Source organism: Pelophylax lessonae (genome assembly GCF_965119305.1).
Source record: "Pelophylax lessonae genome assembly, chromosome: 2".
NCBI classification, from domain to species: Eukaryota; Metazoa; Chordata; class Amphibia; order Anura; family Ranidae; genus Pelophylax; species Pelophylax lessonae.
This window is the reverse complement of record NC_138769.1, coordinates 439,522,825-439,550,062: the sequence shown is the minus strand read 5'-3', so window position 1 is coordinate 439,550,062 and position 27,238 is coordinate 439,522,825. Positions and strand designations below refer to the sequence as shown.

At 47.1% G+C, this 27,238-nt stretch overlaps 1 protein-coding gene across 1 annotated transcript in view; it reads left to right on the top strand.

Annotated features, from left to right (window-relative positions):
• LOC309546294 (E3 SUMO-protein ligase RanBP2-like) overlaps positions 1-27,238 on the top strand; it is a 258,408-nt gene that overhangs the window by 143,491 nt on the left and 87,679 nt on the right. Inside the window, exons 18-19 of the mRNA XM_082245888.1 lie at positions 3,182-3,320; positions 4,048-4,142. Of these exons, the coding sequence (XP_082102014.1) occupies positions 3,182-3,320; positions 4,048-4,142 (234 nt within the window). The remainder of the gene's footprint in view (positions 1-3,181; positions 3,321-4,047; positions 4,143-27,238) is intronic.

The window sequence follows — 27,238 nt, the reverse complement described above, 5'->3', positions numbered from 1 at the left end:
GGAAATGTAAGTGGTCAGGGATTCAAAATACCTTTTTCAGGTATGGTTTTAAGATTGATAGCAGCACTCAGTAGTGCGACACCTTAATAATTATGGTGGAAGATCAACGTATATAAATAATAAAGGTGTTGGACTCGCACTAAAGAATATATTATGGATGTGTGAGTAGGCTGCAGCCTCCCTGAAATATAGCCAAAAGCTATATCAAAAGGGAAGGGAATCGCGCTGTCTACTGGAAAGTAGTGTAGGTGGTGATATATATAGATAGGAAAAGTGTGTACAATGGATATAAGAGATATAAATACACAAAGATGATCAATAAATAGCACAATAAATAAAATACAATGGGCTAAAATATGATGTGTGGTGAAATATAAGTGCAATAAATACCAATAAAGTGCTAAAATGAATAAGTAGTGGCAAAAATCCGCATAGCCGGACAAGGTATGGCAGGTAGATCATGTAGGGCAAGAAAAAGGCTAATAGTGTAATACTGTATAAAAACCTTTATTCATAACAAAGTGTATAGATGGGTACTCGCAATCATTCAGTGTTCAACAAGCGTTAATCAGATCCTTGGAACGCAATGCGTTCCAGGCGAATACCGGAACCGGAAGTGATGCGACGGCACTGTACAGGTCTCCCCTGCAAGGAGATGTCACTAATCAGGCCAGAACACTGAATGATTGTGAGTACCCATCTATACACTTTGTTATGAATAAAGGTTTTTTTTACAGTATTACACTATTAACCTTTTTCTTTTTTTTTTTTTTTTTTTTTTTTTTTAGCCTACATGATCTACCTGCCCATACCTTGTTCCGCTACGTTTGGCTGACACTAGAGCATATACCCCATGTGAGAGTGGACCCCCTCGGGACCCAGGCTTTCCTACAGGAACCTCTGCTCACTCCGGAGCCCTACAGGGCATTCCTGATATATCTTCATCTCAGGACCACCAGAGGGGACCAGGTCCAGAGCTTCTTTGGGGCGACCCGGAGGCGACCGCCATAGACTTCAATGTTATGAAGTCCGTGGCGGCTGTTCCGAGGTCGCGGTGCGAAGTCGCGTGTATGTGAACGGGGGCTTATTGGATTACTATTTTGTCACTTAGCCACTTTATTTTGGATTCACTGGCTATATGAACTATAGTTATTTGCTGACACCCAGTCACTTTATTTTGATCTAAATATTTATTTGTACAGGTCACTTTATTATATTCATTGGTTCAATTTGTATACTTTGTCACTTTGAGTACTCTGCACCTTTACTGCGTTTTTACCAATTTTGGATATTTATATTTTCTTTTTGTATGCACTTGGTCACTTTTTTATCAATTGATTTTTGCCACTACTTATTCATTTTAGCACTTTATTGATATTTATTGCACTTATATTTCATATTTTAGTCCATTGTATTTTATTTATTGTGCTATTTATTGTTCATCTTTGTGTATTTATATCTCTTATATCCATTGTACACACTTTTCCTGTGTGTGTGTGTGTATATATATATATGTGTATATATATATATATATATATATATATATATGTATATATATATATATATATATATATATATATATATATATATATATATATATATATATATATATATAATATAAAAAATCACCACCTACACTACTTTCCACTTTCCCGTAGACAGCGCCATTCCCTTACCTTTATATTTAATGTATAGAACTGGGAGTTGCCTAAATATGCAAATCTTAAATATAAATCCCATACCGTGTCTTGTAATTTAGCTGAAATTTCATGTAACTGATACTCAAATGTGCAAATATCATTAAATGTCACAATTTTTAATATACAAAAAAAAAAATGCATGAAACTGTGCAAATTTAAAACCAGGTTTCATTTACCAGCTGATCAATTTGCAAATCGTATGCATATAAGAACTTATTTCATAGCGATTGTTCTATAAGTTCATCAGTCTATATAAAATATCGGCAATAAGACTTCCATTAGTTAAGGGGTGTGGGGCGCTGCCGATCAACCTCGTAGCAAGCTCTGTCTTGCCTGGGCCCAGGGATCCCTCCTGGGTGCCTCGTGGAGCCACCATTTTTGTTGTAGCCTATTTTCTGTATAGGCTGGCGGCCATTTGTGTAGCTGCAGCCACCATTTTGCGTTAGTCCATGATATATTTTTTCAGGTGAGCTCCAGTTGTTTATGGTTGAGCTCCATGTTACTTGGTTGGCTATGGTTAGCCTTGGGATTTTTTTTTCTGCTTTTTTCCCATCCCTCATGTTTTAACACTGCTTTGGGACGTCCCAGTGGTTAAGAAGGATCAGGAGATGTGTCCGCCAGTGAACGAAAGCGAAAATGGGATTTTTGACTTACCAAAAAATCAATTTCTCTGATTTTCATTGATGGACACAGCACCCACCCTCTGTGGAGTTGGCTTTTGTCTGACACAAAACAGTGCCTATAGCTGAGAGTGGGTGTATACTAGAGGTGCGCATCTTCACTGGCCCCACTATTTGATTTGATTACAATTATCATATTAACGATTCAATTCTGCGATGCATCACAATTAATGCCCATGGTTTTCATAAAAAAAATTCAAGCAGGCAGAAGAACTCCATTTTGTTTAAAAAAAAAAAAAACTCCCTGCATGTAGCGAAGTCTAAATACATCAGACAACTTTAAAAAGGAGCTCCAGACTCCCCCCCCTCCCCCCCCCCACCAGGTTGATCGGCAGCGCCCCACACAACCACAATGCGGGAGACGGTCGGAGACTGCAGCCACGATGCGGGAGACGGTCGGAGACTGTAGCCACGATGCGGGAGACGGTCAGACTGCAGCCTTTTCAACACCCCTAATGTATACCCCCTGGGACTGCGCATAGGGCATAGTTAAGCTTTTCCTGCCTAGTGTCCTACTCCTGTAGGGGGCAGTTAACCCTATGGTTAAGAAAAAGCAGGAGCTGTCTCTGTCAATGAACATCAGAGAAATTGATTTTACGGCAAGTCAAAAATCTTTTTTTTTTTTTTTTTTGTCCGTTTCGGCCAAGTGCATCCTGAATTTTCGGTTTAAGTCCAGAATTTTCATTTTGGTCCACCACAGTAGTTACTAGGTGCTCAATTAGAGGCTAAATTTTATATAGGGCAATGCGGTAAATGTACATTGTAACATTGTACAGTGTTTTTGTTTTGTTTTTTCTGTAGAAAGAAGTACATGAACTAAGGATGAATAATTCAAATACAAACATGTCTTCCCAGCGATGGACAGCTGAAGGATTTACTTCTGATACAGCAACTGATGGATACCATTTAACCCAGGGCTATTATGATGTTCCACTGACAGGTGTGGCATTAGTCTTTTATTAAAATGTATTATTGTACAGTTTTAGCTAGAGTAATAGTTTTTTTTTTTTTTTTTTAATTACATTTTAATTTATCCACTCCAACCCGTTATGATGTATCTGTATGTCCTCGGGGGTTGAGGCGGTTATCCAGGGATGATGCCTGCACCTGCAGGTAGAATCCTGTTATCAAAATTTTTAGCCAGTGATGGTTTCATGTAGAAGTGATCCAAGTGGCTATACAGCCACTCAATCACTTCTACAGGGCACACCCCCTGCCATCTTTACTGGGCTCTCCCATGCGATCCGGGAGTCCGATGTGCTAAGAGACTGGAAGAAGGTACATACATCCCAGTGGGAAGGCGGGTATGTAAGAAACAGGAAGTAACACGATTTTTGTCATTTCTGGTACCAGTTTGATGTTTGCAAGCTGTTACTGGCTTGTAAAGCATCTGTTCACAGATCTCTGTTTGATCACATGCTTTCAGGGTAGAGGAGAAATCTGTGGTCTAAAATACCCCTGATCTCTCCATAAGAGGACCTGTCATGCTTATTTCTATCACAAGGGATGTTCGTTTAAGTTTCCTATAAACTTATACCACTTTTCATTGTTTCGTAATAAAAAAGAAAATCTCAGCAAATGTTTAGATTAATAATCTAAGGTGCATCAAGTCTCCACTACTTGGAGTTACACTTCTCTAAAATATTTCCTTCTCTCTCATGTTTCAGTTTCTACAACAGCCCACCCATCATACTATGTACAGTCTCCAGTTTACAATCCCCAACAGCTACTTAGACCCGTGGCAAATGTTACTCCGACCAAGGTATGTACCCAATAATAAAGTCTGGGAAATTTTTGACAAAAAAAATTGAGTATAATCCATGCAGAATGTTTGAAACAGTGCTTAACACTTTTTTTTTTTTTTGTGCAAAGTTAAATTTTATTTTTATAACTGCTTTCACTTACCTTTTGTTAAAGGGCATTCTGTTATTTTTGTGCCATTAGTCTAACAATATCCTTTTGAATAGGCTGCCAGGGCACCTCAAACCATACCTGAACCCCCCTTCACCATCATTTTTCCCAGTATGGTACGTCACAGGACAAATGGCCTTTTCATAACCATTATGCTATTGTTATGCCGCCACCTTCAGATGAAAGAACACTGTCAAAGGCAGTAATCCCCCCTTCTATGCATAACCACCTTCCAGCTAGGCATAGCATCAGTGTTTCTTTTTCTTAAACGTTGATAGAATAAGGTCTTTATTGAAGCAGTTACATGTACATTGAACATGACATGGCATGTTAAAGGAAAACCAGCATTTCATATTTGCTATAGGACCTTAACAGCAAGGCAAGTTATAATCAAACCATGGAAGTTGAATAAAAATGACATGCGTTCCTAGCACATTTATACTGGGCATTGTATAGCACCGGTGATAAAATATAAACCCAGGAACCGTGGGGTAGCAATGGAGTGGGGGGGGGGGGGGGGGTAATCACTCAGGAACCATTGAACATCTACTGTTTAAGCCCATGTTCACATTTGGCTCCAATTTGACATGTCAAATCAGAGCCAATTACCAGCAATGGCACCGTCCGAATCGGTGTGAAGCCGACATTTTGGCACTGCACCGAATTCCCAAAAGTAAAACTAAACTCAAAAAATCCATGCTAAGGTTTGAGCTTTGGTTTATGATGGATTCCCAAAAGTAGTTTCTGTACTACTTTTGGTGATATGGGGGAGTGGCGATTTCCATAGACGTCTGTGCAGGAACTCGCCGATGTCGCGCTGAAAGTTCAGCTGAAAAATGTGAATGTTCAAACCTTTTTTCTCTTACGTCCTCCGACAGTCGCCGCCTCTTCATATTCGTCACATATGGGTATTAGACTTTGCTCCGAAGGAGTAGCTAGGCAACAGAATATGTTAACAATAAAGCTTTAACATATCCCACCCTCAAGGGGTGGTCCCCTCAGTCAATACCCTCCTACTTCCTGCAACCATATCTCAGTTTTAATGTCTAGCTTGTCAGGAGTGGCTGGCTCTCTCTGTGCTGGGACTTTTTGTCCCAGACTCTTTCTTCTTTTTAATATTTTATTTGAGTTTTTTCTCTACCTTTACTTAGCTGTTGTTTTTGTCAGCATTAGTTAGTTCTTCGGACGAAGAGGATCATGCGGACTGGGTCTCGGGCTGATCCCCCTGATCGCAGGTCGTGGGTCAGTGGCTTCCCAGTCTGCCATCGAGCGTTCAGCCAGGTAACGCTCCTGGCACGGTGAACGACCCATCCCTGTTCGGTGCAGGGATGTTTGGTGAGGTGGCTACCTCACCGGACGCTGTGCGGTTTCTTAACCGCCATTGTGTGCGTCTTGAATTGCGACTCTCCCTGCCTCATGTACAGCGGCTTGTTCGCCTGTGCGGGTTCCCCACGCCATATGAGGTAAGTGTGTCTTTGTGGGGACCTGTCTGTCTGGGGGGGGGTCTCAGTCTGGGACTGTGTAACCTGCCTTTAAATCACACTGCTTGTCTCCCTATCTCTCGGCTGCATGCTGTGGGCTGTAAGGGGGGGGGGGAGCTGTATGACACTGTGTGTGTCAGGCTGGGCAGTGTGGGAAGCTGTGTGCTGTGGGGCATGTTTTTAATGGCATGTTGGGGCATATACAGCGATCGCTGCGGCGATCTAACATGTATCCATATAATGGGATGAAATTGTGTGTGTTTTTATGCACTGTGGAGCGGCGGTTTCGGCGCCAAACGACGCCATTTTACCGGCGCCCGCTCCGGCCGCATGGTTTACATGCACGGCGGCCATTTTCTTGTAGCCTCCATAGGCTTACATAGAGCGCCCTGGCAGCATCACTTCCTTTTTCCTGGAACACCGGTCGAGGCAGCAGCAGCAGCGGGGTCTCCTCAGGTTTTATCCTTCTATTCCTGTTGTCCATTGCCTGTATTCAGTCTGTATATTCCCTGTGGGGGTCTCATTGTGCCTGAGTGTGTGCGGTGGGCTGCGCTTACCGCGCTTGCTGAAAGGGGGCAGTTAACCCTTGGTTGTCTGGCGTACAGGGGCAATGGATTCTCAGGAGGGCAAGTTTCCCACAGTATTGGTGGAAAGCCAGGGGACCGCTGTTTCCCCCCCAGGGGGGGATTTAGCCACTATTGTGGCTGGCCTTGCTGCCCAGGTGCAAATGCTGGTGGCTGCTCAATCTACTAAACGGCCCAGAGTTACTCTGTCCTCCGATTCTGAGGGTGAAGGTGATGGGGCTGTTCTGGCAGGGACCCCCCTATCGGGGTCCCGCTCCTCTCTTGATCTAGTGGGGTCTGAGGTAGAGGCTGAGGTTGAGGGGGTTGATAATTCTCCCCCTGGCTCGCCTGAAGAGCTTGCAATCATGGATGAGTTGATTGCTTCCATTAAGCAGACGCTACGTTTGCAGGACGAAGTGTGTCCCCCCGCTGCCTTGGCGGCTTATGGGACGCAGAGAAAACGCAGGACGCCGCAGGTTTTTCCCTGCAATGCTGATTTTCAGCGCGCTGTAAAGGATCAATGGCGCGATCTGCGCAAACCTTTTGCGGTACCAAGTAAATTCAAGCTGCGTTATCCTTTCTCCCCTGCCACTGATGAACGGTGGTGTGTGCCTCCACCAGTGGATCATGCAATTGCGGTTTTGAACAAAGCCACTGCGATTCCTGCAGAGGGATCCCCTGTTTTCCGTGATGCCACGGATAGGAGACTGGAGTCTCTTGCCCGTCATACTTATTCTGTTACGGGTTCTATGCTTAAGGCTCTATTTGCTTCTCTCATGGCGGCCCAGGCGATCGCAAGTTGGACGCAGATGCTTAGGCGCGTCCTAGTGGCCGATTCGGCCTCGGCGGCGACCCTGGACATGGTGGATCAGATCCACCAGGGTGTCATGTATCTGTGTGATGCGGACCTGGACCTGATTCCGTTGGCTGCACGTGTGCACAGCGTGGCGGTGTTGTCTCGCCGCCTGGTTTGGTTGAAATGTTGGTCGGTGGACCAATCTTCACGTAAAACCTTAGCCAATCTGCCTTATGATGGGTCTCGCCTTTTTGGGGAGTCCCTGGATGTGTTGATTAAGGGGATCACCGGGGGTAAGAGCACTCTCTTGCCCCATTTCCCCAAGGCTAAGGGGGCTTCTGGGAAGAAGCATGCGAATTTTCGGCCCCCTCAGGGGTCCTTTCGGCCGCACTACAAGGGCAAACCGTTCAAAGGCCAGGGCTCTCAGAAGAAACCCTGGTCTGGGAAACAGAAGTCCGGCCAATCCGGACCTGCGGCCCATAACAGTTCGGCCTGAAGGGGCGCCCTCACCCAGTTTTGGGGTGGGGGGACGCTTGCTCGGTTTTCTTCAGCCCTGGTTGGCCCGTGTGCGGGACAGATGGGTTCTGGAAATCGTTCGATCTGGTTACAAGATCGAGTTTCTCTCTCGGCCAGAGAGCAGATTTTTTCCCTCAAATCTACAACTGTCTCCAGAGCGCCTGCGGGATCTGCACCTGGCGGTGCGGGACCTGAGGGCTCAGGGAGTGGTGGTTCCGGTGCCTCATCGGGACAGATTTCGGGGGTTTTATTCCAATCTGTTCACCGTGCCCAGAAAGGAGGGCAAGGTTCGTCCAATTCTGGACTTGAAAGCTCTGAACCGCTCTGTGCGGGTTCGCAAGTTCCGCATGGAATCCCTGCGCTCGGTGGTGGCTGCCCTGGTTCCGGGGGAATTCATGGCCTCCATCGATTTGAAGGATGCGTATCTTCACATCCCCATATTCGAGGGTCATCAGAGATACCTTCGATTTGCCATTGCGGAGGATCACTACCAGTTCGTGGCGTTGCCCTTTGGGCTCGCCTCGGCTCCGCGGGTCTTCACCAAGGTGCTTGCACCGGTTCTGGCATTATTGAGGGCCCAGGGCATTTCTGTCCTGGGGTATCTGGACGACATTCTGATTCGGTCTGCGACCAGTCAGGGTCTGGAGATGGACCTGTCTGTCACGATGCAAACTCTGCAGGAGTTCGGTTGGACGATAAATGTTCCAAAGTCGACACTGAGTCCGTCGGTTCGTCTTCCCTATCTGGGAATGATACTGGACTCGGTGCAGGCGAAGGTCTTCCTGCCGGAAGACAAACTCAGGACTCTTCAGGAGGAAGTCAGGTCCCTCAGGGACGTTCCGAACTCGTCTCTGCGGACGTGTATGAGATGGCTGGGATTGATGGTCTCGGCTTTCGAGGCGATTCCTTTCGCGCAGTTTCACACGCGGGGTCTCCAGGTGGAGATCTTGTCCAAGTGGGACGGGCGACTTCAATCTCTGGATCTTCAGATCTCGTTGAGTCATCGCACCAGGGAAAACCTTCTGTGGTGGCTCCAGTCCCCGTTGGTGTCCGGGGGCAAGTCGTTTCGTCCGATCTCGTGGACGATATTCACCACGGATGCCAGCCTGTCGGGCTGGGGTGGTGTTCTGGGCGTTCTGTCCGCCCAGGGGACCTGGTCGGAGGGGGAGTCTTCCCTCCCGATCAACATTCGGGAATTGCTTGCGATAAGGCTCTGTCTTCATCGCTGGACGGACCGGCTGCAGGGCTGCCCGGTTCGGGTGCAGACGGACAATGCCACGGCGGTGGCCTACATCAACCACCAAGGGGGCACCAGGAGTGCCCGAGCGGCTCGAGAAGTGGCCGACATTCTGTCTTGGGCCGAGACTCATGTCCCGGCGATAACGGCGGTTCACATTCCGGGAGTGGAGAACTGGCAGGCGGACTATCTGAGTCGCCAGACCCTGGATCAGGGGGAATGGTCTCTCCATCCGGCTGTCTTCCAGATGTTGTGCGCGAAGTGGGGTCTTCCAGATGTGGACCTGTTCGCGTCTCGCCTCAACTACAAGGTGAAGAGGTTCGTGGCAAGGACGCGCGACCCTCGGGCAGACGCGTCGGACGCGTTAGTGGCCCCGTGGCATCAGTACAGGCTGATGTACGCGTTTCCACCGATTCAGTTGCTGTCCCGGTTCCTTCGCAGGTTACACTCGGAACGCAGCACGGTGATTCTTGTGGCACCGGACTGGCCTCGCCGGTCCTGGTACGCAGACCTCGTGAATCTGGCGGTCGACGCCCCCTGGCGTCTGCCTCTTCGGGACGATCTACTGTCTCAAGGACCGATTTACCATCCTGCTTTACAGTCGCTGGCTTTGACGGCCTGGCTGTTGAGACCGGGGTCCTGAAGGAGAAGGGTCTCTCTCCAGAGGTTGTTCATACCTTGATCAACGCGAGGAAGTCTTCCTCGGGAAAGGTTTATTACCGTACTTGGAAGGCCTATTTTGCCTGGTGTGAGTCCAGGGGGTTTTCACCCCGCACGTACTCGGTTTCCCGTGTGCTGTCTTTCCTTCAGACGGGTGTCGATCAGCGTTTGGCGCTGGCTACGATAAAGGGTCAGGTGTCTGCGCTGGCCGTTCTGTTTCAACGTCCCGTGGCTTCCAACTCCTTGGTTGGCACTTTTATTCAGGGTGTGCGGCATCTGGTTCCTCCTAGGAGGGATCCTTTGCCCCCTTGGGACTTGAATCTAGTCCTATCTGTGTTACAACGTGCTCCTTTTGAACAGATCAGGGAGATCTCGTTGTCTATGTTGTCCAAAAAGGTCGCCTTTTTGGTGGCGATCACTTCGGCTCGCAGAGTGTCGGAACTGGCGGCTTTGTCCTGCAAGTCTCCGTACCTGGTTGTTCATTTGGATAAGGTGGTCTTGCGACCTAATCCTTCTTTTCTGCCGAAACGAGTTTCGGAATTCCATCTTAACGAGGATATTGTTTTGCCTTCGTTGTGCACGAAGCCTAAACATCCAAAGGAGGTGAGATTGCATTCTCTGGATGTTGTTCGGGCGATTAGGGTTTACCTTAAATCGACTGAGTCTTTTCGAAAGACGGACTCCTTGTTTGTTCTTCCAGAGGGTCCTCGGAAGGGCATGGCGGCTTCCGCCTCTACCATTGCCAAATGGATCAGGCAGACCATTGAACAGGCCTATGCCTTGCAGGGGAAGGTTCCCCCTGTGCCTGTGAAGGCGCACTCTACTAGATCTCTGAGTACGTCTTGGGCCTGTCGTCATGGGGCTTCTGTAGCCCAGGTGTGTAAGGCGGCGACTTGGTCGACCGTACACACTTTCACAAAATTCTACAAAGTAGATGTTCAGGCATCGGCGGATGCTTCCTTTGGCCGCAAGGTTCTTAGTGCGGCTGTTCCCTAGGGTCCCTTGTTGGGGACTCCTGGCTGTTGGGATAAGTTTTGTATCCCCTGGTTTTTTGTCTTTTCCTGGGTTGTTGCTCCTGTTGAGCACTTATTTTTGCTGTTGCCCAGCTGGTTTCCTTCCTTTGGTAAGGTTCCTTTCTTTGATGTGGAGACTGCGTTGCCTTTCGGCGCGGATGCGTTTCCCACCCCTCATGTTTGCACTGCTTTGGGACGTCCCCATATGTGACGAATATGAAGAGGCGGCGACTGTCGGACGTAAGAGAAAACGGAATTTTTGTAAAATCTTACCTGTAAAATTCCTTTCTCTGAGTCCTCCGACAGTCGCCGCCCCCGCCCCTCTTTTGGGGTTTGAATGTATACTCTACTGCTATTCCACTAAAACTGAGATATGGTTGCAGGAAGTAGGAGGGTATTGACTGAGGGGACCACCCCTTGAGGGTGGGATATGTTAAAGCTTTGTTAACATATTCTGTTGCCTAGCTACTCCTTCGGAGCAAAGTCTAATACCCATATGTGACGAATATGAAGAGGCGGCGACTGTCGGAGGACTCAGAGAAAGGAATTTTACAGGTAAGATTTTACAAAAATTCCGTTTGTTTTTTTTTGTTTTTTTTTATGGTGCCCAATCCGAACAGCGAATATTGGCCTAGTTCTGCATCAGTAAGGTCTCAAAGTTCCTTCAGGTGCAAAAATTCCAAATGGAATTGATCCAGTCAGTGGTCACCTTCCTGCGACCGTGAGACTTTCAGGTGTCAATGTAAAAGATGCAGGTCTTCACATCATACAGGCCACTCTGCCTCTCTGTGGCCTACAGGTTATTCACCAAAGTGATTGCTCCAGGGTCCCTTACATTCTCAAAGTATTCCCATTATGCATTACTTGGATGACCACCTGTTTCAGGAATGCTGTTCCTCTCTTCTGGAGCCCAGTGTGCATCAGACTGTTATTGCTTTAAAAAAGGTTGGGATGGATCCTGAACTTCCAGAAGTCAGCCTTGGTCCCCACTCAAAAGGTTGTGGAATACTTGGGTCTGAACATAGATAACAGGTTAGTTCAAGGTGCTTTCACCCCTGGAGAAATGCTGGTCACGGCAAGCTTTGACAGTGATGGTCACTTCCTGGTGCCATGTGCCCAGTTTCATTCCAGGACTCAACTAAATATCTTGTCAGTGTGGGACAGGAGGACTGTTACTGAAATACCCAATACAAAAGTATCCTTTGATTGTTGAAACCCCATGGCCCATGGTGGAGGTAGCGAAGACTTCCTTCCCCTGTTATGGAAAGTCTTGACGACCCATACCAGTTTGACTGGGGCAGAGTCTTGTATTACATCTCAGTTCAGGGAACATGGTTGTCGCAGGAGTAGACCTTTCCTGTCGGCACCCAGAACTGAACGCAATTCAACTTGTTGGACGATGCCATGGTAGTGGAATGTTTCAATCACGGGAGGAATCCGAAGTCGTTGAGCTTAGGAGAAAGTGAATATGATTTTGGCTTAGGCTGAGAGCCATGTTCCCTCCGTCTGTTGTACAAATTCCTGGCATGGAAAACTGGTATTTCTCAGCAAAGGTCTGAACTCCAGGAAGTGGGCCCTTCACAAAGAGGTAATTGGGGTGCTCTGCAGGAGATGGATGCTGGGTGTGGACCTTCTAGCATCCCGGTTCAATGCAAAACTTGACAGACTTGTTTCCAGGACCCTTGACGTTTGCAGCAGATGCCCTGGTAACACCGTGGTGCCGGTTTTCCTTAATTTATGCCTTCTACAGCTTCTACTCCACTGCTTTGCAAAATACGGTTTATGGGGAATTCTGGTGATACTGGTTGCTCTGGCCTGGCTCAGGAGAATGTGGGACTCGCATTGTAAACTTGTCCATGGATGGGATTTCAACTCTTTCAGATTGTTGAGCTCATCCAGGACATTCCTTTAGTGGTTTTGATAAGAAATGTTGACCTTTTGATTGCTATTATTTTGACTGTCTGTTTCACTTTCCATGTGATGCTTGCCCATTGGGGGATGGAGAGGAGTGGACACACGTCCGCTCTCCTCCCCTTCTTGCGATCCGGAAAGCGACATCTGATGTAATTTCCAGGTCAAGCTCTCGGTGTCCCCAGGTAACTTAGCCAGGAAACTGTTTTGCAATGCGATCTGCATTGGAAAACAGTCAATGGAGCAGAGGGGAGACATGCAGGGTCATTTAAACACCTTAAAACATCTCTGGGTACTTTTTGTCCCCTATGTAATGAACAAAATTTGCAAAAAAGTTTCACCCAAGCACATAAAATCCCTTTTCTCTTTCGTTCATTGATGGACACAGCTTCATATCTTCATTGACCGTTGGGTTATGCTGCTCTTCCTAGGAATAGGGCACTAGGTGGGGAAAAAAGGTTAACCAAAGTTAACAAGGTTTTGACTAGGCCAATGGGCAGTTCCAGTGGGTATACTCCCACTTCCTGCTCTAGGATCTCAATTTTTTTTTTCTGCCTAGTCGGGAGTAAGGACCTAGCTCCTTGCTGGGATCTCTGGTTCTAGATTTTTTTCTATTTTTGGATGGAAATTTTTTTCCTTTTTTTTTTTTTTTTTTTTTTTTTTTTTTTTTTTTTTTTTTTGTTTTTGTTTTTGTTTCCTTCTACAATCAAGTTGTGCCTGTGAGAACTCCAATCAACTGCCAGACTGGGTGACGCACTTATTATTCTAGATCCTTACGGTCCCCCCAGTCTGGCCAGCGAGCGCGTGCAGACTGTAGCTCTGTGCTCAGTCGGCCGAGACCTAGTCCCACAGGTTGGGGGTTTGGGTGGCAAGTGGAACCCCTCGCAAGGACGCACACGACCTGGGCGCGGCCTTAGTCGCAGCGTACCCCTGGCCCGCAGCTCCCCCAATTCCAAGATGGGGAGCTGTTCTGCCTGGAGTGGTGCCTACACGGTCTCTGAATATAAGTAGGTAGCTTGTTTCCCCCCTTTTTTTTTTTTTTTTTTTTTTTTTGTCCTCTGGGAAATTTTGGGTGGAAGCGGGCCCATTTTTGAGGTGGTCGGCCCCTCCTGTGACCTCCCGACCCCTCTGGTACCCCATTTCTATCAAGGGCCTCCTTGCAACCCCAATCTGCAAACTGTCCAAGGCGATTATGGCGTTTTTCATTTGCCGCCTATTTTGACGAGATTGTCACTAGTCAGTGGAGTTCCCCAAAACGTATAGTTGGGATACCTAAGCGTTTTGCTAGGTTGTATACCAGAGATCCTCAAACTACGGCCCTCCAGCTGTTGTGAACTACACATCCCATGAGGCATTGTAAAACTCTGACATTCACAGACATGACTAGGTATGATGGGAATTGTAGTTTCTGAACAACTGGAGGGCCATAGTTTGAAGACCCCTGTTGTATACCTTTGAGGAGTCCCTCCTAAAGAAATTGATGGTTCCGCCGGTGGTAGATTCACAGGTTTCCATGTTGAATAAGGCCACCTTGCTACTGGTGGAGGATGCCCCATCCTTTAAAGACCCTGCAGACAGGAAGGCTGAGGCCCTGGTCTGCCATCTTTTCACTGTGACAGGTTCAATATTGAGGCCATTACTTTGTTCTCTCAGACTTTAATAGAATGGGCTAGAATCCTGCGCCAGGATTTGGAAAGGGGTCAACATCCCCCTGAGCTGGCGGAATTGAGGGACCAGCTGATACAGGGGTTGCAGTATATCTGGATGCAGGGCATCTGTGACTGCAGTGATCCTCTGCCGCTTGATTTTGCTAAAATGTTGGTCTGCGCACCTAGCTTCCAAAAAGGTGCTGACTGATCTTACATTTGTTCGGAGCTTCAATGGAAGAGATCATTAAATGTCTCACTGGTGATAAAAGCACACTGCTTCCACAGAGCACAAAGGGCAGAGAGCCTCGGTGCAAACGTGGTCCGGTGTTCTCGGCCCACAAGTGAACCTTTTGTCCTACACAGGACAAGGGTTCAAAACCCTCCTGAGCATTCTTGGGGGGTTCCAAGAGACCCTGGGTTGGTAAAGCAAAAGCGGGTCCATCTGGTACCGCAGACAGGTCCTCTTCTGCCTGAAGGGATGCCCTCACCCAGTCAAGGGGTGGGGGGGGACTTCTTTGCTTCTTTCCGAATCCTTGGACCTCCTTCATTCAAGACAAATGGGTTCACAAATTGGTCCGATTAGGTTACAAGATCGAGTTTTGGTCCTTACCTCCGGCAAGGTTATTTAATTCTAACTTGCACCTGTTCCCGAATCAGTTGCAGGGCCTCATGGGGCGGTGCAAGATTTTCTCTTGGGGTCATTTTACCAGTTCCAGAATTGGAACACTTTCAGGGTTTTAATGCAAACCTTTTCCCTGTCCCCAGGAAGAAGGGCAAGCTTCGTCCAATTTTAGACCTCAAGGCCTTGAACCGCTTTGTGAGAGTTCGAAAATTCAAGATGGAGTCTATTCGCACAATAGTGGTTTCCCTTCATCAAGGGGAAATTTTCGGCCTCCATCGACATCAAGGACGCCTATCTCCATATCCCAATATATGGAGGGCTGATGCCTTTTCCTTTTCTTTGCTGTGGGAGAAGAACATTATCAATTCGTGGCATTACCATTTTGGTCTCATCAACTCCTCGGGTGTTCATGAAGGTGTTGGCCCCGGTGTTCGCCTTACTCAGACAGAGGGGAGTTGCGGTACTGGGGTACCTGGACGATCTTCTGCGAGTGGAGTCGCATTCCGTCTCACAGAACGATCTGGACATCATGGTGCGAACCTTACAAGATTTTGGCTGGATGCTAAATTTTCAGAAATCAGCTCTGACTCCCTCCAACAGGTTGGATTATCTGGGGCTGACTCTGGATTCAGTCTCAGCTCGAGTGTTTCTTCCTGAGGAGAAGCTGCAAAAGTTGCAGCATGCGTTTCAGCTTCTATTGTACAACCATTGGTCATCTCTCAGGACTTGCATGCAAGTGCTGGGGTTGATGGTTTCCACTTTTGAAGCGGTTCTGATTGCTTAATTCCACACCAAACCTCTCCAGAGGGAGATCCTGGCAAAAAGGGACAACATTCTCGGATCCCTGGACATTCTGATCAGATTGACCTGGGGTACGAGGGGGCGCCTTGCTGTGGTGGCTCCTCTCCCCAGCGCTTCGTCAGGGAAAATCCTTCCTTCACTTATACTGGACGGTGATCTCCACTGATGCCAGCTTGTCCGGGTGGGGAGGTATCTTGGCACGCACTCGGCCCAGAGGTTTTGGACTCGGGAGGAGTCCGTTCTGCCAATCGGCATTCTGGAAATCCGGGTGATCACTTTCCGTCCCAGTGGACGGATCATCTACAGGCGTGTCTGGTAAGGATTCAATTGGACAATGCCACGGCTGTGGCATATGTCAATCATCAAGAGGGCACAAAGAGTGCCCTTGCGGCCAAAGAAGTGGCTGGCATTCCGGGGTTTGGCAGAACATGTTCAAGCCCTCTCTGCTGTGCACATTTCAGTGGTGGAAAATTGGCAGATGGACTACCTCAGCCGCCAGGCCCTGAGTCGGGCAAATGGTCTCTTCATTCGGAGGGGTTTCAACAATTGTGCCTCCAGTGGGGGACTCCCGATGTGGGCCTACTGGCTTCTTGCATTAACAGGAAGGTTCAGAGGTTCATAGCAGGCTCTTGAGAACCCTTGGCAGACGCTCTGGTGGCCCCCTGGGGTCAGTATCTAATTTATGCCTTCCCCACGTTACAGCTCCTGCCAAGACTCCTGCACAGGATTGAGGCAGAAGGGGTCCCAGTGATCCTGGTGGCTCCGGACTGGCCTTGTCGGTCTTGGTACGTGGAGTTAGTGAGACTGATCGCCAATACTCCTTGGAGGCTTCCTCTCAAATAAGATCTGTTATCTCAAGGTCCGATCTTCAATCCTGCTTTACAGTCGCTGTCTTTAACTGCCTGGCTATTGAAAGCCAGGTACTGAAGGATAGAGGATTGTCTGATTTGGCGATTCCTACTCAATAAGAGCTAGAAAATGTACTTCCCGGAAGATTTATCATCGGGTTTGGAAGGCGTATATTTGTGCGAGTCTTGGTATCTTCCCCCCGTGCCTTCTCGATATCGCGGCTGCTGGAATTTCTACAATGGGGTGTAGATAAGCGTTTGGCTCTGGATACTAAGAAGTGCCAGATTTCAGCGTTGGCAATTTTTTCCCAACGCCCGTTAGCCTCCAACTCCTTGTTTGTGCAAGGAGGTCGCCATATGGCCCCTCCTGTGAGGTCCCTGGTGCCTCCGTGGGATCTTAATTTGGGGGTTATCTGTTCTTCAAAAATCACCTTTTGAGAATATTTGCAAGATCCCTTTTATTGACTGTCAGAGGGTGACCTTCTTGGTGGGCATAACTTCGGCACGCAGGGTTTCTGAATTGGCTGCGTTGTCCTGTTGGTCGCCTGATCTGGTGCTTTACAGGGTCGAGGTGGTTTTCCATCCCTGTCAGTCATTCTTTCCTAAGGTCGTCTTGGGCTTCCATTTGAATGAGGACATTGTGTTGCCTTCGTTGTGTCCTAAGCCAAGACATCCAAAAGCGTTTGCCTGACATTCCTTGAATGTGGTTCGTGCCATCAGGGTGTACTGAGACGATTGGTAAATAGGATTCATTATTTGTACTTATGGATGGACCCCTTAAGGGGCAGGCTGCGTCTGCTTTGACTATTTCCGGACGGATCAGGCAGACGGTGGCTTATTCCAGTAGGGTCAGGTCCTTCCTTTCCCTGTCAAGGCGCATTCTAAAAGGGCGTTTAGTGCCTCCTGGGTCTTCCGTCACCAGGTGTCGGTGGTCCAGGTGTGCAAGGCGGCTACCTGGTTGTCTGTGCATACATTCACCAAATTTTACAAGGTGGACGTCCTGGCATCTGCGGATGCTACTTTTGGCAGCCATGTTTTGCAGGCCGCTGTTGTGGAGGCTGCGGCCTCTTGAGGGTTTGTTTTTTTTTTTTTTTTTTTTTTTTTTTTTTTTTTTTAACCGGTTGGTGAGCCCCAGTTGGTCCTGGTTAGACTCCTTGATACCTTGTTGGCTATTTTTGGTTAGCTGTTTTTTTATTATATTTTGCTGTTTTTCCACCCCTCATGATACTGCTTTGGGACATCCCAACGGTCAATGAAGATATGAAGCTGTGTCCATCAATGAATGAAAGAGAACTGGATTTTTGTCTTACCGTAAAATCCATTTCTCTGATGTTCCTTGACGGACACAGCACCCACCCCTCTGTGAAGTTGTAATTCTTCTGACACTGCTTGTAACTAAACTGAGTGTCTATAGCAGAGGAGAGGGAGTGTGTGACCTGGGACTGCACATGGATGTAGACTGACCTTTTTTTTTTTTTTTTTTGGTGTACTGTAGGGGGCAGTATAACTCAATGGTTATGAAGATCTAAAGCTGTGTCCGCCAATGAACATCAGAAAAATGGATTTTATGTTAAGTCAAAGATCTTAACATACCCCCACCCTTACGTACACACATACAAATATAAACGCATTTGTCGGGGTCACCTACACGTTAGCACATCGATTGCAATACACATCTTGCCTATAACCATGCACGTCAGAGGGAGAGCAATAATTCTAACACAAGACCTCCTCTGTAACATGAAACTCATACCTATAGGGAGCTTTTGAAGCGTTACCTATAGAAAATATAGGGTACTGAAGTTTGATGCCATTTCACAGGCGTGGACCTTTTTGCTATCTATTTACTCGGTGCAACCTCGTCTTTAATATTTTTCCAAAAAAGCAGGCAGGTTTTTGCATGCATGTGCCCTAAAATTCATTTTAGTGTTTTTTACTGTAATTTTGCATTCCCTAGACCTTTGCGGTAATCAAGTGCCATCTAAAAAATGGAGCTACAACTATTTTATTCTATAGGGTCTCTGGGCTCAGCAAATATATAATATTTGGGGGTTTTGTGTAATCTTCAGGTCAAAAAATTTTTTTTAAACCTGTCCAAAAAAATGCAAAAAAGCGACTGACAGCAAAAGGTTAAGGGCTTATTCACCTACGATGTGAACAGGGCACATATAGTAGAAAACAATTTGTCTTCTATGTGTCCTTGTCACATCATATAGTATATGTGTGGTGATGTGCAGAAAAACACAGCTCAATGGGACGGTGTGAACAAGCTCCAACTTCCTGAGATGTGTGCTAGGATAAAAAAAAAAATTGAACTATAAAGGAAAATGCATCAAATATATATTACATGATTTCAACTATTCAGCCATTAAAGTTCAGCTGTGAACTGTCCCCCCCCCCCCCCCCCCCCCCCAAAAAAAAAAGCAACACTTATAAATGCATCTGCGCTTAGTGCTTTTCTAGCCCCCACAAATTCTCACATACCTGTTCAGGCTGCCAGTGAAATCCACCTAATGCATTTTCCTGTGGTGGATAGCACTGCTGCTTTGTTCTAGATGCAGCGTTGCCACTGTTTTTTTTTTTTTTTTCAATTCAACTAAGACTATTTTTTTCTGTCCACTTTAGTGTTGCTATCTTCAGCCTGGCTGGACTGAACATTGCAGGAATAACCTGGAAGTTGCTTTTTAAACACTGGGTTCCGCATATGCTTTCCAAAACAGATTCTGGTTAAAGTAAGGCACAAAGGGCTTTCCAGGCCCAGAACAGCTGACCGGTCCTCAGTGCTTGCTTGGTAACTGTAGATTAATTTAGTAAAAAAGACAGTTGGGCTGAGCACTGGGAGCTACCTGATTTACATGGCTGTTTAGCACCTTTTTAAAATTCTGCTTCCTGACATTTTCCACTGTGAGAGGCTCATTCCGGCCATACGATATAGCAGAAACCTCTCCGTGCTGCTACTCCTGCTTGCTAAGAGACACGTAGAACTCTAATCTTTAGTCTGTTCCTGCTGCATGCATACAGTAACTCTGGCCTTTCAACCCTCATCTTCTACCAGTTGTCCAGGTTTTGTGAGTAGCTGGGGCCTTGCTTTGTACCCTGAGCCTTCTGCTGCCTTACTGCCTCACTCTACTAGTGGCTGGGGGCTGCTTGCAGTGTGACTACTGCGGATGTCTGCAGCCTGGAATCATTTGCTCTTTGCTCCTAGAGTATATTCCACCATCCAAGTCAACTTTAGCTTGGTCAGGTGTGGTCCCTTCCTCTACCCTGTCGACTGAGATTTTTCTACAGTTATGCAAGACTTTGACCCAAATCATCCAGTTATTTGCTAACCCTAACTGCAAAAGCTGTAAGCGCACTCCCATACCCTCTGCAAATTTTCTATTCGTAATTAGAATCAGAAATCCTTTATAGTCCATTATACAAAATACAACGTTTATCGTGGTACTCCTAAATTGGTGCATGTAAAGGCAGGACACGAGATAGGAAAACAAATGGAGCAACCACAGATCAACAAAATTAACCGTTCAATTAAATAATATGATTTTTTTGCTCTAGTAATTTTTACCTGATATACCCGAGGGCCCAGAGAGCTTCTGAGCCATCATCCACACTGACTCGGATTCTGAATCTCTCTAGCTTTTGATGGACTTGCCCCCCGAGGAGTCAGTCTATTGCCATCACTCCTAAAATGTTTTGGTTCCGGTCATACCCACTCCTGCTTTAGTAAGGAGGATATTGCTATAGATTCTAAACTCCTTCACCATCTAACTCCTACCGACTGCTCCAAAGGTATTGTGTGGTCAGCGGAACTGGTGTGCAAAAAGTAGCTGGAGACAATTCCCTTCACAGGACGAAAGTTCTTTAGTGAAGTACTTGACTCTCATTTTTTTCCATTAAAATTTTTATTGAGAAAAAGGCAACAGACATATACAAAACCAGTACAAAGCAAGTACAAAGCTCTAAACACAAGGGAAGAAATCCACAACGAACAATGGCAAGGAAATAAACAATATCAGGGTTACATAAGAAGTGGAGCGGTGATACACCTAGTGCAGGGAGTGTCAGAAGCGCATCTAGCAAAAACAGAAGATAACGTTCATGAAAGTCGTGGGCGATCAACCCACTAGAGTCTTGAAGTTAGAGGTAACCCAGGGAGTCGCGGAGGCTCATTGGGAAAGAAAAAGGGAGAGAAGGAAGGAAGTGAAAGCAAAGGAGAGCAAAGCAGAAACGGAAAAGGAAGACAAGAGCGAAAAACAGGAGGAGAAAGTACGGCCATGTACTTGACTCTTTCATCTAAAAGTTCAATGGGCATAAAACACTCTGTTGCCTAGCAAACGCAAGCCTAAGACTCCTGCTGGTAAGCCTACACTATTAAAATAATTCTGATGGAAACCTTGGGACTCCCAGTCCAGCCTGGTTCCTATTTTAGACCTCAGTCCTCAAGTTATTGAGAGTCTGAAAATAACGCATGGAATGCGCTAGGTTATTACCTCTCTGCAACAAAGAGGATTTCATGGCTTCACTGGCCATTAAATATAAATATTTGCATGTCCTCATTTATTCTCCGCATTAACTCCTACTGTTTTTCCCTAGGCAAGATACATTTTTACTTTGTAACACTCCTCCATTTTGGCCTGTCCAAAGCTCCTCAAGTGTTCATAAGTCTTCAACTAATTGGACAGGTTTGTCTCCAGGTACAGGCTTCCTTTAGTGGAAACAATGTGTAGTCTGACGGCTCTGTGGAATCAGTGTATCCTGACCTATGCCTTTCCACCCGTAAAACTGTCTGATTTACAGGATTGGAATGGAGGGTATTCTGGGTACCATTATTGCTCCTGATTGCATCTTGGAAAGACTCCTGGCAAATGCTCCGTGGACTCTTCAAGTTAATCAGGGTCCTGTCACCATCCTGCTTCAAGCTCACTAGCTTAAATGGCAAGGCTGTTAAAGCTCATGGTATTGTAGTCCATCCCCTCTGGGGTGAGTGTCTCCCCCGGCTACTTTGTCCTGCAGGAACCTCTTTCTGAGTGTTGCATAGGAAAAGGGAGGTATTGAAGGCGAAAACGTCCTTGTTGCTCAAGATAGCTTCTGCCTCAACCAGGACATTGTTCTAACCTTCCTCTGTACAACTCTTATTTATCAAAAGGAAATTTCCCTCCATTGTCTGGATGTGGTTCGTGTTGTCAGTCTAGATTTTGGGAAAATGGATTCCCCTTTTGTAATCCCAGATTCCCCCTGCAAAGGTAATCGGTCTTCTTGTTCCAACATCTCTATGGCTCAGGCAGACCTTCATCCAAGCACATGATCTCAAGGATCATATTCCACACTTTCCTGTCTTGGCACACTCCACTAGATTTGTAAATGCCTTTTTTGGCTTTTTTACATTTTCAAAATTTGTAAGGCCACCACCTGGGCTTCTTTCCATATTCTGCGAGCACGTCAGGTGGATGTTTTGGCATCATATGATTCCAGCTTTGGTATTGTTTTGGCTGCTCTTAGAGCAGATTCCTGGTTTGCAGTTTTTCATGAACTTGTTGCACTGCTTTTGGACATCCCAAAGGTGAGTCTTGTCCCATAGACAGGAAAGAAAATAGGATTTTTGTAAATAGAATTTTTCCAGAACCCCATTGAGGGACACCAGTCCCACCCCTTTGTGTTTTATGATCATGCTATTGGTACTGCTTTGCTACAAAACCAAGGCTTGCTAGTAGTAGGGAGCTAGTTGTTTAATACAGTAGAGATGCAAAAAAGATGTCCATCCTCCTAGGACACTAGCAAAAATCTGATGTATTCTAGCAGTAGAAGGGGTCATTTTATGCTGGTTTTACAGTTTTTTTTTTTTTGTATTTTTTTTTGTTTTGTTTTTTTGCCCAGTGTCCAACCTCCGCCAGGTGGCAGTATAAATCAAAGGGGAAAAGTAGACTTCCTGTGTTTCCTCAATGGGCTCCAAAAAAATGTTATGGTGGGAAGTGCGTGTGTGTGTGTGTATACAGGTCCATCTCATAAAATTAGCATATTGTGATAAAGTTCATTATTTTCTGTAATGTACTGATAAACATTAGACTTTCATATATTTTAGATTCATTACACACAACTGAAGTAGTGCAAGCCTTTTATTGTTTTAATATTGATAATTTTGGCATACAGCTCATGAAAACCCAAAATTCCGATTTCAAAAAATTAGCATTTCTCTATCGCTCATTGACAGACGTAGTCCTCGGTGATTCAACACCCTCGGGTTATGCTGCCCTCCACAGGAGTAGGACTAGACAGGAAAGAAAATGCTCTGGCCACACTCTAGGGGCAGTCCCCAAGGGTATATCCTCTCTCTCTCTGCTACAGCAAATCAGTTTTTTTCTGTCTAGTCAGGAGTAAGAACCTAGATACCTTTGCTGGGATCTTCGGTCCTGGCAGGATTTTTTTCTTAAAAAGATTTTTAGACAGCTTTTTTTCTCTAGTGTTCCTGTGAGATCTTCAAGCAAGAAAGCTGAACTGGGCGACGGGCGGGATGTTGAGATCCAGTGGTCACCCCAGTTCAGCCTACGAGCGCGTGCAGGCCATAGCTCCGCGCTGGGTCGGCCGCGACATAGTCCCACTGGACGGGGACTGACCCTGCGAGTTAGACGTCTCGCTGAAACGCCAAAGACCATGAGTCACTGCGTCCGTATTGGTCGACAGCCCTCCAACTTCGGTGGAGAGGGGTACTGTCAGGAGTTGGCGCCCGCCTGGTTCCGGTACGGTGAGTAGTCTGTTTCCCCATTTCCCTTGACGGGTCCTGTGGTGAACGCGGGCCCCTCTCTGTAATGGTAAGGATGGGTTCCCCTCTATCCTATAACATGGCACAGATCCCCCTATATTGAGTGTGATTTTTGTGTACAAAAAAGCCAGAAGGTTTGGGAGCTGACAATCTAATTACAAGTATGTTTAAATGATTGTAATCTGTGGCAGTACTGGAATCTTACTGTGATAATGGAAAGTATCCTACCTGTCAGAAGCCACAGGACATGTATGCGGCTTTCCAGGTCATTCCTCCAGCTAAAGCATGCCTCCCGACGGCCACGCGGTCCGCCAGGGTTCGGTACCGCCCTTCAAGCTGATCTCCATGAGAGAGAGATTTTGCGATGCCGAGATACTCTGCAGTCACGCCGCTATTCTGTAACAGACCGCCGTAGATCGCACGAGGCCGCCATTTTGGCGTAGCCTCGTGTCTTCAGCATGGGGGCGGCCATGTTTGAGGTGACCCAAACACCTTGTGGAGCTAGGGGAGGCGCCGGAAGGCGTGCAGAGGGGCGGAGCCGCCTCCTTTCTTCCCGGGCAGCCAGCCAAGAGACTTCCTGTTTGTTTGAGACAGTGCTGAGACTAGTTGCAGTGAACTCTGAGCATCAAGTGGTGAGCCTGGGGGTCTATCTCGCTCTCTCTCGCTCGATAGGGATCCCTAGCAGGTAACACTGAGGGGCTTTGTGGCGCTGGGGGTCTGAAAAAAAAAAGTTTTATTTATTTTTGGATTAAATTTTCCGGGTAGTTACTGGAATTATCATGGACCCTGCCACACAAGTACCCCCACCTGTTTCCCTCGAGGGGGCCACGGGACCCGCCGGTGCACAGAGTATGGATGCATTTACAGCAGTTTTGGAGTCTATGGTGGCTCGGGTGGAGGCGGCCTGTCAGGAACGGGGGTCAAGAAAGCGACCCCCGCCTACCCTTATATCATCTGACACTTCAGACTCAGAGTCTGAGATGGTCATTGCAGCTGCAGGTCCCTCTGCAAGGGCTGTTGTCTCAGGTAAAGTTCCTTCAGACAGTGAGGAGGACGTTCATACTTCCGCCAGAATTCGGGAAGAAGCATTGGTGGACGCACTAGTTGTGGCGGTTCGGGAAACCTTAAGACTTGAGGTTTCACCGGCAGAGGCAACTGAAACAGAGATTCCCTTTGGTACTAACAAACCCACCAAAACGGTGAAGGTTTTTCCTGTACCCAAGTGTTTTGGTAATAAAATTAAAGAAGAATGGGAGCATTCTAAGCGTACCTTTACTATTTCCAAACGTATTGCTAGACGCTATCCGTTTGAGGAATCCCTCATTAAGAAATGGACGGTACCACCAGTGGTGGACCCACCTATTTCCAGACTGAATAAAGCCACGGTTATTCCAGTAGAGGACACTTCGTCCTTTAAGGATCCGGTGGATCTGAAGGTGGAAGTGGAGTCCCGCACTATTTTTTCCCTGATGGGGTCAGCATTTAGACCAGTAATTGTCATTGGTCTGGTTTCCCAGACACTTACGGAATGGGCGAGATTGGTGCGCCAGGACCTGAAGGGGAAAGATATCCCCCAGGGAACATCTGAATTGATGGAACAGATTATACAAGGGCTACAGTTTGTCTGTGATGCAGCCTTGGATGCTACCCCCCTATTAGGGCATGCATCTATGTCAGCAGTAATACTCAGACGTGTGCTGTGGTTAAAATGCTGGTCAGCGGACCTAGGTTCCAAAAAGACCTTGACGAATCTCCCCTTTCAGGGGAATCGCCTATTTGGGGCCACTCTAGATGAGATCATTAAGGACGCCACTGGGGGCAAGAGCACTTTCTTGCCACAGGCTGCTAAAGCTAAGGGACCTCGTAACAAGCGAGGACCTTTCTTTACCGCCCATAAAGGGTTTGTACGCCCGGCTGGAACAAGCGGGAAAGGCAAGGCTCCTCCAGGAGGGTTCAAGAAGGGCTGGTCGGACAAACAAAAGACCGACTCAGCCAAACCCGAAGCAAAGGATTACACAGCCTGAAGGTGCGCCCCCACCCGGTTTGAGGGTGGGGGGGACGTCTTCACCGGTATTCAGGGCATTAGATCGAGCATCGATCACTGCTACCGGTGCGATTCTTCCCTTCCAACATTTAAGTACTACAGGGAGCGGCAGTTACCGTTCCCTGAACAGATCTTTTCCTTTACCTTTTCCAAAGATTAGTCTCAGTTCCCCACAAGAATCGGATTCGGTTGAACAGACAGACCAAGAAGCCTTTAGCCAGGTGACTTCGGTCCCGGAGGTTCAACCAGGAGAGATCACCGTTCCTGATAGGAATCAGGTGTCTGATAAATTTGTGGGAACAGAGAACGAGCAGACTTTGTCGGATGGTCGGGGCCAGATAGCTCTAGGGCCGCCTGGTTCAGATCCAGTCAGCGCCAGTGGTCCTAGAAATTCTAGGCTGGCCTCGTCAAGCCGGTCTGGCCGACTTGGACATACTAGTCGCGGACGTTCCTTGGGAACTTCGTCTCAGGGAGTGTCTGCGGTCTCAAGGACCAATCTTCCATCATGCTTTACAGTCGCTGGTTTTAATGGCCTGGCCATTGAGACCCAGGTACTGAAGGACAGGGGGTTGTCAGCTTCAGTTATTCCTACTCTTATTAAAGCAAGGAAAGCGACTTCCAGCAAGGTCTATTATCGCACATGGAAGACTTGTATCGCGTGGTGCGAATCTTTAGGGATTCCTCCACGTACCTATTCGGTGACCCGAATATTGGCCTTTCTGCAGAAAGGGGTTGAGCAGAAACTAGCCTTGAGCACCATCAAAGGTCAAGTTTCAGCATTAGCAATCTTCTTTCAGAAACCTTTAGCTACCAAGTCCTTGGTGCGGAATTTCATCCAGGGGGTGCGGCACCTGGCTCCACCAGTCCGCGCGCCCTTACCGCCCTGGGATCTTAATTTGGTTTTGTCGGTTCTACAGAAACCTCCCTGTGAAAACATCAGGGAGATTCCCTTGCTTACTTTATCCCAGAAGGTGGCCTTCTTGGTGGCTATCACTTCTGCACGCAGGGTGTCAGAACTGGCTGCATTATCATGCCAGTCCCCATACTTAGTGATTCATAGGGATAAGGTAGTGCTTCATCCTAAGCCATCCTTTCTTCCAAAGGTGGTTTCAGATTTTCATCTGAATGAAGATATCGTACTACCTTCCTTGTGTCCTCAGCCCAAGCATCATCGGGAACATGCGTTGCATTCCTTGGATGTGGTTCGGGCAATCAGGGTTTACCTGAAGGCTACGGAATCGTTCCGTAAGACGGATTCACTTTTTGTGATCCCGGATGGCCCCAGAAAGGGGTTGCCTGCATCTGCCGCGACTATCTCCAAATGGATTAGACAGACGGTGGTACAGGCTTATTCTATTAAGGGTCGGAGTCCTCCGTTCCCTGTTAGGGCGCACTCCACTCGAGCGCTCAGTACTTCCTGGGCCTTCCGCCATCAGGCGTCAGTGGTCCAGGTATGTAAGGCGGCCACCTGGTCGTCGGTACATACCTTTACAAAATTTTATAAGATTGATGTGATGGCATCGGCGGATGCCTCATTTGGCCGCAAGGTTTTGCAGGCCGCAATTTGAGGAGACCGGTGGTCTACCTCGAGGGTTTTTTTCTGTTGAAAAATTTCTGTTGAGTCTCATCACTGAGGATGAGCATTGTAAACTTCTAGTTGGCACCGGTTGGGCCTTCTAGATTGGATTTGATTTCCAATTTCCCACCCCTCATTTGTGGTACTGCTTTGGGACGTCCCGAGGGTGTTGAATCACAGAGGACTAAGTCTGTCAATGAGCGATAGAGAAAAATGGATTTTTGTAAAATCTTACCGTAAAATCCTTTTCTCTTAGCTCATTGACAGACGTAGTACCCGCCCCTCTGTTTTGGAGTTGGGTTAAATTCTCTAGACACTGCTTTGTGACATAACTGATTTGCAGTAGCAGAGAGGGAGGATATACCCTTGGGGACTGCCCCTAGGGTGTGGCCAGAGCATTTTCTTTCCTGTCTAGTCCTACTCCTGTGGAGGGCAGCATAACCCGAGGGTGTTGAATCACCGAGGACTACGTC